At 38.9% G+C, this 15,710-nt stretch overlaps 1 protein-coding gene across 3 annotated transcripts in view; it reads left to right on the plus strand.

The window, feature by feature from the left end:
• Nucleotides 1-4,100: 4,100 nt before the first annotated feature.
• Nucleotides 4,101-15,710, plus strand: part of ARID4A (AT-rich interaction domain 4A) — a 62,871-nt gene continuing 51,261 nt past the window's right edge. For 2 of the 3 annotated variants that reach the window (XM_025177701.2, XM_025177700.2), the window contains exons 1-5: nt 4,101-4,404; nt 6,002-6,070; nt 7,686-7,796; nt 9,113-9,178; nt 10,494-10,584. In XM_025177701.2, the coding sequence (XP_025033469.1) occupies nt 6,065-6,070; nt 7,686-7,796; nt 9,113-9,178; nt 10,494-10,584 (274 nt within the window). In that variant the 5' untranslated portion in view covers nt 4,101-4,404; nt 6,002-6,064. The remainder of the gene's footprint in view (nt 4,405-6,001; nt 6,071-7,685; nt 7,797-9,112; nt 9,179-10,493; nt 10,585-15,710) is intronic. The other variant, XM_007422455.3, reaches the window with a different exon arrangement.

Here is a 15,710-nt window from a genome sequence, read left to right on the forward strand (position 1 = left end):
AAAACAACAATTTTTCCCAAATAGTAAAAGTAACAGCACACAAAAGCAATGGAGGAAGCCCTTGGGAACAGAATTAGCCCACATGTTCAAGCAAATGGCTTATATTTGGCTTTGGAAAGATTACACAAATGATGTAAGCCAAAACAAAAATACAACAGCTTCTTCATAAAGCACCAATATTGCAATTTTTATTTCTATGATCATCGTACATTAATAGTCATTCACTGTACTTAAATATAATGGAAATTCTTCTCTTCTGATCAAGTTTATCACAGTCTTGAAGGGTGTATCTATCTGTATACATTTCTATAATTTTAGCAGAAATTTCTCATTTGGACCTCATAAACCAGCTTAGAATTCCTGTTGCTTCAAGCCTTGAAAAATGTCACTTTATTCTTCAGACTGAATCTGAATCATAGACACATTTCTACTGAAGAAAAGTGTAATATTACAAATACATCAAAAAGCCACAATCTCACATTATAAAGTAACAGGATGCTATGGTGAATTGACAAGTCATACTCATGTAGTTTGAGAACAGTATCAATTGGGCAAATTAAAAGATTGGCCACTATCATAAAAAACGTTATGAGTATATATGCAATTAAAAATTATGATGAAATGCAATTAATGTGTTATATAAAGACAACACAGAAAAACAAGCAAAATAAAATGAAAGCCAAGAGCATGCATTGACTTCTACAGTGTTCCTCTACTGGTACTGAGATTATGAATTCTTGTAAAACAAAATTTGATTTGCAAGAAATTTAGTAGGCAGCTTGTCATTGCTAAAACTATTATCCAGAGATACTGAAAGGACATTACCTAGGTGTTGCTGTGTGAAATATGTAAACAGCTACAGATCAAAGTGTTTGCTGCCTAACATACAGATAAATAGATTAGGAAACAGTGATTTGCTGAAGACAGGACAAGCAGAACAGGACTGGGTAAAGAAGATTGCAAGAATCTGCATGGCCTATGACTCCTTTTCTGCATACTTTGGAACTATACTCCACCACGGTTGCTGAAAATGGGATGGGGAATCTATGAAAGAAATCCTAACTCTGACCATACGACCTTGCCCAATTTATATCACTGATCTGCCTGAATTTCTTTGTAGAAGTACAAACCAAATGTTTGGGTGTCTTATATTCTGCAAGCAATGTACTATTAACAGTAATTTGGAATGGAATTCAATCTGCTTTTTCTACCTCTGAAATGCAATATTCCCAAAATTGGCTCAATGTGTTCACCACCATCTACAAGAATGGTAAAGAAAACTATATCCCCTCCTTCCAATTATTATCTTTTCCATCATTACTATTTGATTCCATTGTAAAACAATATGAAAAACAGAAGGAAAACAAAAACTAAGTTTTATTCATTTTCTTTGCCCTGTTGCTTCCCTGATTTATGAGAACCAGTACAATCAGTAAGTGAAGCCTTAATCGCTTGCAGGAGCAAGGAGATCAAAGTCTTTATTAACCATTACCATAGCATGAACCAAATAAGCATATTCATAGTTAAACATTTAAAAGATCTGTCGTAATCATTTTCATAGCTACTGTAGGCTGTAAGGATACAACTCAGAATTATTGCTGTTGTGACTTTATGGTACTAATTTATTTTCAGGGCTTACAAGACATGTAGATGAAGTGCATCAAGCAATGCTGTTAAGTCTTTCATCACAAATTACAATTACCATGATTCCAAAAATACTTTAATTGGCATACTTAAAAGAAAAAGGCATCCAACAGGCATCTCAGTCATAAAACAAGCCACCCACTTCACTGGGTAAAGCCTTTGGAAGCAAGTACTTTAATGATACTTCAAAAGTATGCTTAAGGATTTGCTTCTGAAATTGGGTGCTAAGTGTCAGATCTGTAAAACAGAATACAGTATTCCCCTTCTCAATGTATTATGTCCTATACCCTACTTTTTTTCAGCACCAATATTTGTTCACAACACAGTATTCTATATAATGTAAATAACTGAATGGAAAGACTAAAACAATTAGAACACTAATTCAGCACTTACATTATAAGAAGCAACCATCTCTGTCACCAAATTGTGTGGAGAAACACTTCTATTGATTCAATATGAATCAATTCTTCACAACATTTGAGGGAAAAATATCACCAATCTCAGGATTTAATAGAGGAGTATCCCAGAGTCAAACTATTGTTCTGTCTAGGAATGGACCTTTTGTGCTGTGGGCTGAACTCAACATTTGGAAAAGGGGCAGCACTGTACAGGGCAGAAGTGGCATAAATTGGGCATGACTGTATCATGCAGGCATGGCTAAGGTTTATATTTGAATTTCGGGGGGCAGGGGTCTTTTTCCTTCTGGCTTCTCCCTCAACAATTTGATGCCACTTTGCCAATGACCTTAGCTGATTCTTTGGTACCTGGTATGGGCAGTATCACACGCAGAAAGAATCCTCCCTGCAGTTCTACCAAGTTAAAAGGTTAACCTAACTGATAACTAGGATGTTGCTGTGCCATTGGCCTGGGGAAAGAAGTGGTGTCGTTGGCAACAACGGCCAACCGAACATTCTGGGCCCACAGTTAAATGCTGCATGATGAGTTCTGGGTTTTCTGCACAGATTCTGCAGTTGTTTTAACTGGCAGCTGTAATTTCATGAAGCGGCAACGGACAGATAAAGCAGGATCAGGCAATCTAATGCACCCGCACATTTTGGACCGCTATTGCTGTTGGCCCTGCTAGGGGGCTGCTGGGAGTCGGCGGCCAGCGCTTCTGGAAGAGATCACGCTATGCACTGACTCCTTAACTGGCATGACTGCCTTACTTTAAAAGAGCCTTCCTCATCACCCTGATTTTATTTGAATCAATTTGTAATGGTATTTTTCAACGTTTTTAGCTTAGGAAAAAAATCAGAGAGCCTGACCGCAAAATACCCACGAACGAAACAGCCTCGCACTCCGTGCATCCGATGAACCGAAGTTCCATCACCAAAGCTTAGATAACGAGCATCAAATATCGTTTCATCATATTCGCTTTGTCGAGAACCCTACATAAGAAACGGAACCCTCTTGACGACATGAAACGACGACTGTCTATTCGTCAGTAGACTTCGCAGCGTGAACGAGGAGTCCACGAAACTCATTCAAACAGCGCCGCGACACAGAGGGAAAGAACTTTCCCCTGAAAAGGAGAAACACAAACTCCGCCCACCCAACGGCGCTTGCGCCAATCCAGACGTCACACTCAGCTTCCACTTCGGCGCTCCGCCCCCCTACGTAATGCTGGCCGTGGCCTACGAACCAGTTTCCTCCGTAATGGTCGTCACAATCTTCGCCTCCTCTCTAGTTGCTGCCGCCACGGAATTCTATCGTTTTCCACCTCAGAGCGAAGTTTTCAGGGTCTCGCCTACCGAGCCGGCTCTCAAAGGGGCTTCGCAACCTCAGACGAGCTAGCAGATCCGACGCAGCTGCTCTGCCTTCTTTTTCCGCCTCCCTCCCCACAGGTTTAAGACGTGACTGAACGGCGCACAAAATGGCGCCGGCGAAGAGGACGGTAAAGGAAAATAAACCCCCAGGGCCAAAAACGCATGCGCATCAGGAGGATGGTGCCTTCGCTCGCCACCGCTGTTCGCTGGTTCCACCCCTCCCCTTTCCGTTTTCACGAAAGACCAGCAACCCAATCAACTTCCACTTTCCCCCTTATTTTCGTCGCAGCTTCCGGCCCCGCCGGGCTTCCTCCAATCCAGGCGTCCGGGGCTTCACATCCGGATGCTTAAAAAATTCTCGCTTGTTTCCAATCAGAGGCAAAGGAAAGAGGGAGGGACCGGTGGAAACTTTGACTTCACTCCCTTTTAAAGTCCGGGCGTCCAACAGGGCTTGGCTGCTCTACGATTTAAGCCAATGAAAAGTCTCTTCCCCTTTCGCTCTCTCTTTAAAAAAAAGCCTGCCCACTTGCCCAATCGCCAGCCCAGAGACGCTCTTCCGCAGTCCAATGAAAGGCGGGAGGCACGCGAAGCACCCAATAAGGGAGGGGCAAGCCCCCCTCGAGCGTCACGAGTGCGGAGGGGGCGCGCGAGGGGCGGAGCCAATGAGTGGCCGCGCAGCGCCCCTACTGCTCAACAGCTTGTTATTTGGGTGGTGAGCAGCGCTAGGCGAAAGAGTGTCACTCGGTCCGTCAGTGAGTGGGAGCCGCCGAGCCCGGGCTGCCGAGGGGGCGGAGGAGCAGGGAAGGCGGAGCAAGGCGGGACAGCCCCTATTGCTGCTGCTGCTGCTGCTGCTGTCGTCGTCGTCGCCCTCCTCCTCCTTCTTGGCCGCTGCTGTCGCGGCTTGTTCCTGGTGGGGGTCGGACGGTGTCTTCGGCCGGGGCGCCCGCGCTCTACGCCGGGCGAGGAGGGCTGCCGCCGTGGACTGCACTCAGCAGTGAGTTTGCGGGGGGCTTGCAAGCGGGTGGGGGGAGGGGACTGGGAGCGAAGCGGTGGAGTTGAGAGGGGGCCGGGCAGGAATCCGTCCTCAGTCCGGGGGCGGCGACGGCGACTGACTCGCGATCCCTCGAAAGGACGGGGAAGGCTGGGATTGGGATGCATTCCTCCTCCTCAGCTCGGAAGGTTGGCTGACGGGGACAACAGCGAGGGAGGGTTGGTGAAATGGTGTGTGTGTGGGGGGGGCTGATTTATGCTTCTGCCCTTATTGGGAATAAACTAGTCCAGTGTTCCTCTTTCCTCACTTAGAAGATGGGCCGGGGTGGGATGTAGCTTTTCTCCGCTGCCCCCCTCGGACCACCTCTCAGGATGGCCTCGCTTCGTTGTGGGGCTGGCTTGTCTTTCTTTGCAGGTTTCGTTCCCTCCACCTTCGTCAGTCGTACTAATCTTTCTCGGAGGGACATAACCGGATTCCTGCCTTCCTCTTCTATCTCAGTTTCACTCACCTAGTTAGCCCCTCTTCCACTCCTTCCCCTTTTGCTCAGGCCCTCTTTTTATCCCACCATTACAGTCAGAAACTGGGAGGTGTGGGGGTGGGTGGGTCCCTGAGTTGTTTTGGGGGGCAGGAGACATCTCCAGGTTGAGCTGAAGGGGTTGTTTGTTGGGATCCTTTTGTACAGGATGCTCACAGTTTTTGTTGCTGGAGGAAGACCTGGGTTTGTGGGATAGGGAAACATTTCCTTCTGTGGTGAGAACAGAATAAAGTGAGAACAAATGTACTGTAATGGAGGAAGAGTATACTTTTTGAAAATGGCATGTGAAATTTATGTTTTATATGAAGGGGCCCAGGCCACTAGGCAACACCATATGGGGAAGTGGTGGGAAAGGCCTTGAATCATTTGAAGGAGACTGGTGCTACCAGAAAGGAGTGAAAGCTGTTTTTAAGTACCCAAATTATTGTCACACATTGAGAGAAAGCAGCACTTTGGGTGACTGCTGCAGTCCCATGTAAACTTGAGAGTAAATCCCACTCCACATATACTTATGTGGAGTAAATATGAACAGAAATAGTTTGAAAGTCTACTTGAAAAGGTAGACTGGTCTGTGAGCTTAATCTTTATTTGCACAGCTAATGTCTTGGGTTCAGATTCAAAAATCACGAGCAGTGACAGATGACTGTAATTTTTGACCTATTACCTGAGCAGTTCCTTGTTCCATAGATTTTATATTTTGCATGTATATGGAGTTCCCTTATTTTCCTAACAGGTTGCAAAGAAAGAGGGAGCAACAGTGGTGATTGATACAAAGGAAGTAGAGACGAGCAAGAGGAACTAAGGCAGAATGTAGCGGCATCCATTCCTCTTCCACCAGAACTCCAAAAGACCACTTAATCCTTTTCAGTACTTTTCTCTTATTTTTCAAATGCAAGCTATGCTGGTATGAATATTCTAGAATTTTAGAGGATGCTGTTTATAGCACTAAAAGGCAGTGCTTTTAATAACTGACCACAGTTTTCATAAGTGATTCTCTTCTTAAGAGGTCAGTGATCTTTCTTTGAAATTGATGAATCTGATAATCTCTTTCCCCTTTGCTTCCAGATTTTCTTCACCTGTGGTACACAAAAACACTTTGAGCTGGAATCCCTCAAATAACCTTCAAATATGAAGGTAAATCTCCATGTCTGTTTTGGAGTGGGTGAAAGCCTTCCCTGTCTTACCCTTCCCTCTTCATTTGCTACTCCGAGGATGTAATATTTTGCTTATGTCCTTTAAAATGAAAATATGAAAAGGATATCATTGTGTTCCATACACATCCTGAGCTACTGTGGCAACAATGAGCTGTCAAAACTTGCAAAATCAGGTAGTAGTCTCTTCCATGTTGGACACTGAGTTCTTTCTCATACAAAGAGCTCTGAAGTTTGCTCTCAGAGATAAGTAGATAAGTAGTACCTGGGCAAATGGGTCCTTAAAAACATGGAGGACAACGCCTTCTTTCCCCTTCTTGTAAGATAAAAAGATCATTTTTATCTATACACGTTGAAGAAAATGTCTGCATTTGAGCAATCAGAATTTCAGAATGCAGACAGATATTGAACTTTGATTCTTTGCACCTGTTTTTTTCCAGTATTTCTGTATTCATGTTTGAAATGTATATATATATATATATTTTGCTGTATTTACAAATTACACATTTAGCAATAAAATAAGTAGCAAGACTGAACTTTTAAATCATTATTTGTTTATTTGTTAAATTTATATAATTGCCTGTTTCACATACATGACTCTCGGCAGCTTACAAAGTTAAAATTAATACAATACAAAAAATAACCAAAGCTATAACAAAAAATTAAACACATTAAAAACTATTAAAAACATAAAAAACATAATCAGTAGGAGAGCACAGTCAATTTCACTAACAATACAGCCACTTTACAGGCTCCGTATCACAGCTAGCCTTTCCGGAAAACCAACAAGACCAGGGCCAGTCTGATATATATTATTTGCTTACAGTAGCAGGAAAGAAAGAATTCCTATAGTATGTTGAAAATATACTTTTTCTGCTAGGTTTGGGGAGAGAAGTAAAACTCTGTTTGTGCCTTAATTGACAGATTCTTTGTTGGTTTTTCTGATGTTACTTGCCCATTTTGACTGTGATAGGTGCGGAGCTGATATTATTCAACATATACAATTGACGTTGACAAGTATATAGATATTCCCAATGTGAAAATTGTTTTCAATGTTCAAGATTTCTTTTGAAAGAACATTTTTTTATTGTGGTATAAATGTTACCATGTTGTTTTATAACAGTGTGCTGTTCATTCATTGAAACACTGTGTTTTAATAATTACCATCCTGACTGTAGGACTAAGTCTGAAGCCCAGTACATGTTTACTTAGGAGAGAGTGCTGTTAAATGTAGTAGGACTTTCTAATCTATGGGCTGCTATACTAGCATCTGTAACATTACTATATTACAAATTGTGACATAGATAGCTCTATGTGCTTTATTTGGGAGATGTAAACTGGTGTTTTTAAAAATAAAAATTGGGCCTTTAAAAAAAAAATCATGGTAGAAGTTTGCACGCATGTGCCTCTCCAAAACCAAAGTATTTTATTGTCAAATCTATCAGCTGAGACATCCTTAGTGATTTTAAAGCTGTTACTTGTTGGGCTGTGTTACTTATGATAAAACTGGACTAATAGTTCTGAAATCTGAGAAGTGTGTTTGAACTCTTCTGTCAGTTCAGCCTTGTTTTTAATTGATCTTTCTGCTTTTTCTTCAGGCAGCAGATGAGCCTGCCTACCTAACAGTGGGGACTGATGTCAGTGCCAAATATCGGGGTGCTTTCTGTGAGGCAAAAATTAAGACAGTGAAAAGGCTGGTGAAAGTTAAGGTAAGCAGAAATGATAATGAATAGGAACTTAAAAGACCATTAGGGATCTGTGTTGTGCAAATTCTGGCAATAAATTTGTCTAGATCTGTATTGTCTAGCTGGCAATAGTTTTTCATGGCACCCAGATTTTCATATAATTTTCTCTCTGAGAAACTATTAGCTGAACACACCAGGACTAAATCTGGATCCTCTGAGCATGCAAAGAATGTGCCCTCCTGATGATTATTGCCCCAAGGAAGACCCTCCATGGAGATAGTTTGCCAGGTTACAGAATAGCTCATTAAATTTCAGTTGTATGAATGGTCAGTTACTTCCTTCTGATACCTCAGTTAATAAATAGCATGTCCAAGTATTGAATTTCCCTGAGTAGCTTCCTCTGTCTGAATCAAACAGGCTGACGCTGACTATCAATATTTAATATTCATTTATGCTTATTACTGTTCTGGAAATCTTTGCAAAATTGACATAAGCTGTTTTGAAGTTTCACATGTATGGAGTCTTTCTAATCTCAATACAGGATATAAACTTACAAACAGTGTGCAGATTCAGAATTCCTGGATTGTTAATATGTTTAATTGGTTCTGTCTGCAGTGTTTCTCAAAATAAAGAATGGATGGCCCAGTTATTGTATTTGCTCAGTCGTTTCGTAGGAAGGAATATCTGAATTTAGCCCATTTGTAGCTAATTATGAGGTTCTTAATTATTGTCTGCTAAAGTGTCACTTGTAAGGACCAGATTTAGATTAAAATTTTATACTCATATTCCTTTAAGTAAGCCTCACTGAATTCAGTGAAGCTTACTTTTGATAGGCCCTTATAGTGTGTGCACTGTTGGTTTGGCAAACATAATCTGTTAAACTTGACAAATTTCTGTTAAGAGTGTAAAGTGGTTTCTCATTTGATAGGCATTTGGCAAACTATGAAATGCTACCTACTCGTAAACTGTTCAAGCTCCAATGTTACATTAACATTTATTTTGTACTTTTAGCATATGTTGACATATAATTTAGTAAACTCTTATTTGGAAGGAAATTCTAAGTTGCATGCTGGTATAGATGGGGACAATCTGGGCTTTCTCTTTTCGTGATAGGCTGCATCTGCTGAATAGCCCTATATACCTTGAAGTCTCCTTTTGGCAAAAATTAAATTATTTTCACTAACTTTAGCCTACAGTGATGCTCACTCTCCCTTTCTTCATTGGGAGGGTCCTGTGAACAAAGTATGTTTTAGTCTGGGTCTCAGCAAGGTTAAACTACACATAATTTCTTTTAATATTGCACAAGTAAAATTCCTTGAAATTTCTTTTAAAATATTTAGGTGATCTTAAAGCAAGATAATTCAACACAGTTAGTGCAAGATGATCAGGTGAAAGGACCTTTAAGGGTATGTATATAACATATTTTTTTCAGTTATACTGATAAGATTTTAAAAGTTATTTGGGATGACTGAAATAAAACTGTATAGTTCCTGATTTGGCTTTGGTTCCAAAAAACACGCATATTTTTTCATTCAAATGTTGCAAAAAAGGATATAACTATTTTAGTAAAATAGGAAAGAAATTACCAGTAAAAAAGAACATCATTAAAAATATTATAATTTATTTCACTGCACATATTCATGGAACAATTTCATTCAGGAACAGATATGTAGTTCCTAAATTCAATAGTATAGCTTCATTTTTGATAGCATATTTATACTTCACAGCTGTGTTGAAGTCAAAAGTTCTTTGGATTGAGGATTTAGGTTATATTTTTAATGCTTTACTGTTGCTTTCTACTGATCACTATAATTTTTACTATTGAGAGACAATATGAATGTGCTATGAGAAAATAAGCTAATGTATTGAATTAACCCACTGGACTGATTCAAGTGATGGATGTAAGATTATTTTGCTAATACTACTTTTCTGATACATGAGAGATGATATACTGATAGAGAGGGTAAGGTGGTTCAACCTGTTCATTAATAAACATGATAATAGCCTAAATACGCTGTCTAGAAAATATCAGTTCTTTAGCCTTAACCGAAGGGGAAGAGATGAGGTCAGACACTGATGGACCATGTTAATGGAGCCTCCTTGACTGTTATAAGCAGTATGGGGACTCAAAAGTGTGACTCCAAGTTTTAACCTAGGGAAATTGGCATCATAGGTTCGGCCAACACTTTGAGTGAGTGTTGAGGCAGAAGTTATCCAGCATTTCAGTATATTCATTGTCAGTTCTAAGGCAGGTTGTTGTACCTGTTGTCATTAGTTTGGTCTTCCTTATATTTAATCTTAGTCCTGTTTGTTTCACTGTACCCCTTAACTTCCATTATTAAAGCTTTCAGATTATTTGCGTTATCAGCAATCAAAGTAGTGTCATCAGCATAGCACAGGTTATTAATGTTTCTTCCTCCAAGTTTTAAAATCATGCTCATCTTTTTTTCAATCTAGCTTCCCTCAGTATATTTTCAGCATATTTGTTGAATAAATAAGGGGAAGAGTATATAGCCTTGTTTCACTTGTTTGCTGACCTGGAGCCAGCCTGTTTTGCCATGTTCTGTCTGGGCAGTGTCTTCCTACCCTGTGCATAGGTTTCACATGAGGACAATGAGGTGTTCTTGAACTCCCATTTTCCTAAGGAAACACTTTAATAGATGATTTAAATAAAAGAGTTAATCTGCAATAGGACATCAAACATAAATGTTATCATTTTAGGCTGGTGCAGTTGTTGAAACAAAGATGCCTGATGGAACCTTTCAAGAAGCTGTCATCAGTAAACTGACAGATGCCAGCTGGTATACTGTAGGTAAGTATTATTTTATTTTTATTACTAAAGAGTAATTCACTTGCATTGAGATATGGTTGCGTTCTTTTCTGTATTGCACATCTATTTTCTCATGAGCAATTGCCTAATTTTATGTATACTCAGACATTGTTTGCATAAAGGAAATGGCTAAGTACGCTGCAATGGTTTGTACTTGAGAAAGGGGACTTTAGGTTTGTTTAAAGCATTTTACATTTCAGGAGAATAAGTGTGCCATCTTAATCTGGACAAGAGAGACAAGGCTTTCATTAGATCTGAAGGCTCACTTGATCTTCAGCATCAGTTACATAATCAGTAGTTGGAAAGTAAGAATGTGCAACAAATACTTTCCAGGTCATCGTGGAATGTAGAAGAAAAATCTGGAGTACTCTATTTTTCTTGAGAACATGCCCTTCTGAGAATGGACTGGTGGTTTTCTGGAAGTTCATTCTATACTGGGAATGGTCTGAAGGGGAAATAGAGTGCTAGGTTTTGCACATGTCTACTGGTTAGTATTGCATGGGACTCCATTGTTTGATTGCTCAATCACATTAAAATTACTTTCTGAACCTAACAAACCTACCATATCTTAAAAGGTCTTTAGTTTAATATGTACAAAATATTTACATGAGAGGCAGGAATTCTGCTGTTAGATTCCTCTGTCTTGGAATGGATGTTATGGAGTTCTTGTGCTATCGTTTAACCCATTTGTAAATAATCTCTTAGCAGTATATAAAAGTTGAAAACATAAGAAAGGAATAGTTTCAATATTTTTCCATGCAAAAGTGTTTACCTCTTTTCAGATTTTCTGAAGTTTTATATATTTTGTTTGTTTATAAAAAGATTTTGTTTATAAAATTTTTAAAAAACAGCTTTAAATTTTAGTGTTACTTGTTCAGTTACTCTTTTTATGTATCAGTAGGATAACATGCCACTCTGATAACATTCAGTGGCAAAATATGCAAAAATTCAGAAAATCTATAACTTTTCATGAAAACTTTTTGTCTTTTCCATATTGATACACTAGAATCAAAAGAAGGGATATATTTGGTTATGAGTCTCAATAGTCACATGTATTTCCAGACATCTCAGATAAAACATTTGGTCACTGATCCACAAGAATAGTTTCCAAAGAATAAGGATTTTTTTTTTCATTTCTAGTCCATAAATGATGAACATAAGTCAGGAAAAATCAAAATAGAGGATTTTATTCATATTTCTGTCACTTCCTTTAGCCTAGGGATAATCATGGTTTTAAATAAACCTGTTGGTATAATAAAAGCAGTGAAAGAAATTGATTCCGCAACTGATTTGTTGAATATGTGAAGTTTCAGTCTCTTTGGCTTGATAATGCTGGTCCAAAAGCTTAGACATTATTTCAGAAGCTAAATTAGTATTTACAGTAAATATTAATAGAATTATGAAAATCAGCATTGTATTTATATGGAAAGCTCACTTGTTTTCTAATAACAGGGACTTGAGCAATTGTTGAGTCACACACATTATCGCACACGTTATATTTGCAGAAAATTCACAATCCAATCTTTGCTATTAATGGAATTCCACCTTAGGCATGTTTCCAAGTTTAAATCTCTAAATGTTTTTGTTATCTTACTGAAAAGAAAATTATCCTGAATTTAATATATACCCACCCTTTACAAAAAGGAAGTTAGACTGATAAAATTCATCTGACACTATTAATGTATCTTCAGTGATTCTAGCATGACCTTCCCATTTTAACAGTACAGTATTTTGATTCGGGGAGGGGGGGAGACTACTTTCCTTTGAAGTAGGTCATTTTATTCCTAGATAGTATGGCCAATAGCAAGAGATGATTGACATTTTAGCAGGAAACACTGTGTTAAATGGAGCAGTGATATGGCTGATTATTAGCCAGCTTTAGTTGTGTGAAGTCTCTGGAACCATTGCTGACTGTAGACCATTTTATAAGCACATGACATGACAAATTTTTTTAAAGGTTTTCAGTTAGCTTTCAGATTAAATTATGTTATTGCTGCAAACCCATGTAACTATCTGTCAGCAACATGTAAAACACTCTTCCTATTCTATGAACACTATCTGTAATTTGCATCTTTTGGTTAGTTTCCTACATACTTAGCAAATTTTAAACTTCACCACATACTGATTCCTGGAAAAATATAACAAACATTCTAAAACTGTTTAATGCAAGTGTCATGGATGGCATCATGGTGATAGTAAGATTCAGCTTCTAGGATTGTATTAAAAAGTAAAAAAATAAAATTGGCTTTCAGGTGAAAACTTGGATTTGTAAAGTTTGATGTAGCTAAATATTTTGATATTTAGGGCTTCAAATTATCTTTTGATCCTCTTCTGTACAAACTCCGAGTAAATGTTTTCATACTTTCCTCTTCCCTTGCTTTCTTGTAGAGTGAAAATTTGCTGCATTAAAGTCATATCCTTCAGAAAATAATTACAATGTACATACTGCGTACAAATACAGTAGTGATACTTTAATCAGAATACTGTTTTTCCCCTTAGTTCTTCAGTTGAGTCTGTGTTTACTATAATTTTCAACCGATCAATTTATCTTGTATTACTCTTAAGTAAATCTATGCAAATATTTCAGATATCCAGGCCCTAAAGCATATAGTTATGGGTTTTGATTTTCTTTCTTTCTTTCTTTCTTTCTTTCTTTCTTTCTTTCTTTCTTTCTTTCTTTCTTTCTTTCTTTCTTTCTTTCTTTCTTTCTTTCTTCATATTGCTTATAGTTAAATCTTGGTCTAATTTTTTTGAAATAAAAACAAAGTACTAGGGCCGTTTTCTGTGGTCTAGTAAGAAAAGAATATGCTGGCACTTGTCTAGTTGGGGAAAAACAGATATTTGATTCCTAACTTCTAAGTCAACATCATTCCCAAAGTTAGTAGATTTGATCCAGCAATGAATACAGTATAGATTTTGGCAATAACCTAGCCTTCCTGAGTTTTTTTTCACTTGAGTTGGATTAAAACTTATTTAAATGGAATGGAAGTCATAATCAGTTTAAATATTGTTTAAATAACTTTAAGGTTCCCATTTTATGCAAGGTGTGTATCTTAGTCACTCTTGGCCTTTTAAAATTTTTGCTAGTTCCTTTAATATTCACTTGAGTAGAAAGGATGATTGAGTAGAAAAGATGATTGAGTAGAAAAGATGATATTTATCCTATCATCTCCAAGCACAATACTCCAAACCTGTCTGCTTCCATTGCCTCAAACAAAGCATTGGGACCCAGCGCTCTACTTGATTGTTGTTTGTCCCTATATTCCTAGGATATTTGCTCCTTAAATCCTCAACTTAAATCCATTGCATATATTTTTTGCTCAAGGAAGTGGTTATTAAAGATGCTCACATCCAATTGGTAGGCAAGGGGGTGGGAGGCAGGCAAGGGATACTGTTGTTTCTTGATTCAGCCAGGCAATATACTGAAGGCCAGCAATAAACCAAAAAGCAGGTATGTCTTGGACTACTGTAATGCGCTCTACATGGGGCTATCCTTGAAGAGTATCCGGAAGCTACAGCTGGTACAGAATGCAGCGGCACGGACCAGTTCTTAATGCCCCTAGGAGGGCACGTATAACACCCCTGTTGCGTGAGCTGCATTGGTTGCCAGTTTGTTTTCGGGTCCAATTCAAGGTGTTGGTCATCACCTTTAAAGCCCTTCATGGCATGGGACCAGGTTATCTGAAGAACCGCCTTGCCCCGGTCATCTCAGCCCGCCCCACTCGGTCCAGCAGAAGGGGCAGGTTGCAGACCCCACTCGTCAAGGAATTTCAATTGGTGGGGTCTAGGCAGAGAGCCTTTTCTGCTGTAGCGCCCGCCCTATGGAACATCTTGCCGCCTGAGGTGCAGTGTGCCCCCTCCCTCACGGCCTTCAGGAAAGAGATCAAATCCTGGCTCAGCCAGAAGGCCTGGAGGCCAGAGGGGGGCCCGCACCTGTGGAGATGGCTGGTAGGGTGAGGGGTTGTCCCCCCCCCCTCAGCATCTTACAGGTTTTTTGGGGCCAAATTATAGGAGGTTTTTAGGCCATTTTTAATATATGTTTTTTAACTATTTATAGATTATGTCCATGTCTGGAGAGTCCTGTGTTTTTTCTTCTTTTTTATTATTGTGAGCCGCCCAGAGTCACCCATTGGGGGAGATGGGCGGCATACAAATTTGAAAATAAATAAAATAAATAAAATGTCGTGTTAAAAAGCTAGGTCCTTTCATGTTTTTCTGCTGATTTCTATATGCCCAGTTTCTATTTCCTCTCAATTTCTTTCCTTTTTTTCCCTTATATTGTCCTCTGTTCCTCTTTTTGCATTTCTCCTTTTTTTATTTTTGTTTTCCTTTCAATCTTTCTTTCTTCCTTTTATTATTTCTGCTACATTTATGGTTCTTTTCTTTTTTCACTTATACTTTTTCTTCTTACTGCTAGTCTATTTTCATTTTTCCTTTGCTGAAAAATTCCTCACAGCAGATATTGTTACAGGCATTTAAGAGACTCATAAAAAAGACGTATTAAGAATCCTATTCAGAAAAAGCCTCTCTGAGCTCTGTAGAATTTACTCCCATGGATTATGTATATAGGATTGTATTTTTAGGCAGGGGAATAGATTATATGAAGATAGCAATTTGGTTTGTGAAGGTAGGTGCATAAAAGTGGTGTGGATCAGAAAATTCACGCTCATTATTGGATGCAGCTTACATCTGAACTTCACAATTAATATTAAAAAAAACACACAAAGGTTTGAACATTTGTGTTCCAGTAATGGCATGGTTTTCTCTTTTTGGACTGCATAATTCTATACGTATAGTATGTATGTGTAGTACTTACTGTCATACTAGCATGTATAGAATTGCAGCTCTAGAAAGATGGGAGGATTGACAAAAGCATGAATTTGATGTATTGCCAGAGGGAATACATTTTCTAGCCATGTGATACTTTAGTAACTGGTTGCAGTGTCATTCTAACCAGGATACAGCTTTAACGCCATTTCTGGGAAATGGGGTTTTTACAGCAGAAACATGGATTCAGAGGAGTGGCATCTCATTCACAGTATTAGTCTATCTCTGTTACACTGGGACTGGGATTTGGGTTTAAAGAGATTGAGCTGTGATACAAGACG

Source organism: Python bivittatus, unplaced genomic scaffold, assembly GCF_059951505.1.
Source record: "Python bivittatus isolate LINGU-HERP-01145 unplaced genomic scaffold, Pbiv_v1 ctg000580_np1212, whole genome shotgun sequence".
Taxonomy (NCBI): domain Eukaryota; kingdom Metazoa; phylum Chordata; class Lepidosauria; order Squamata; family Pythonidae; genus Python; species Python bivittatus.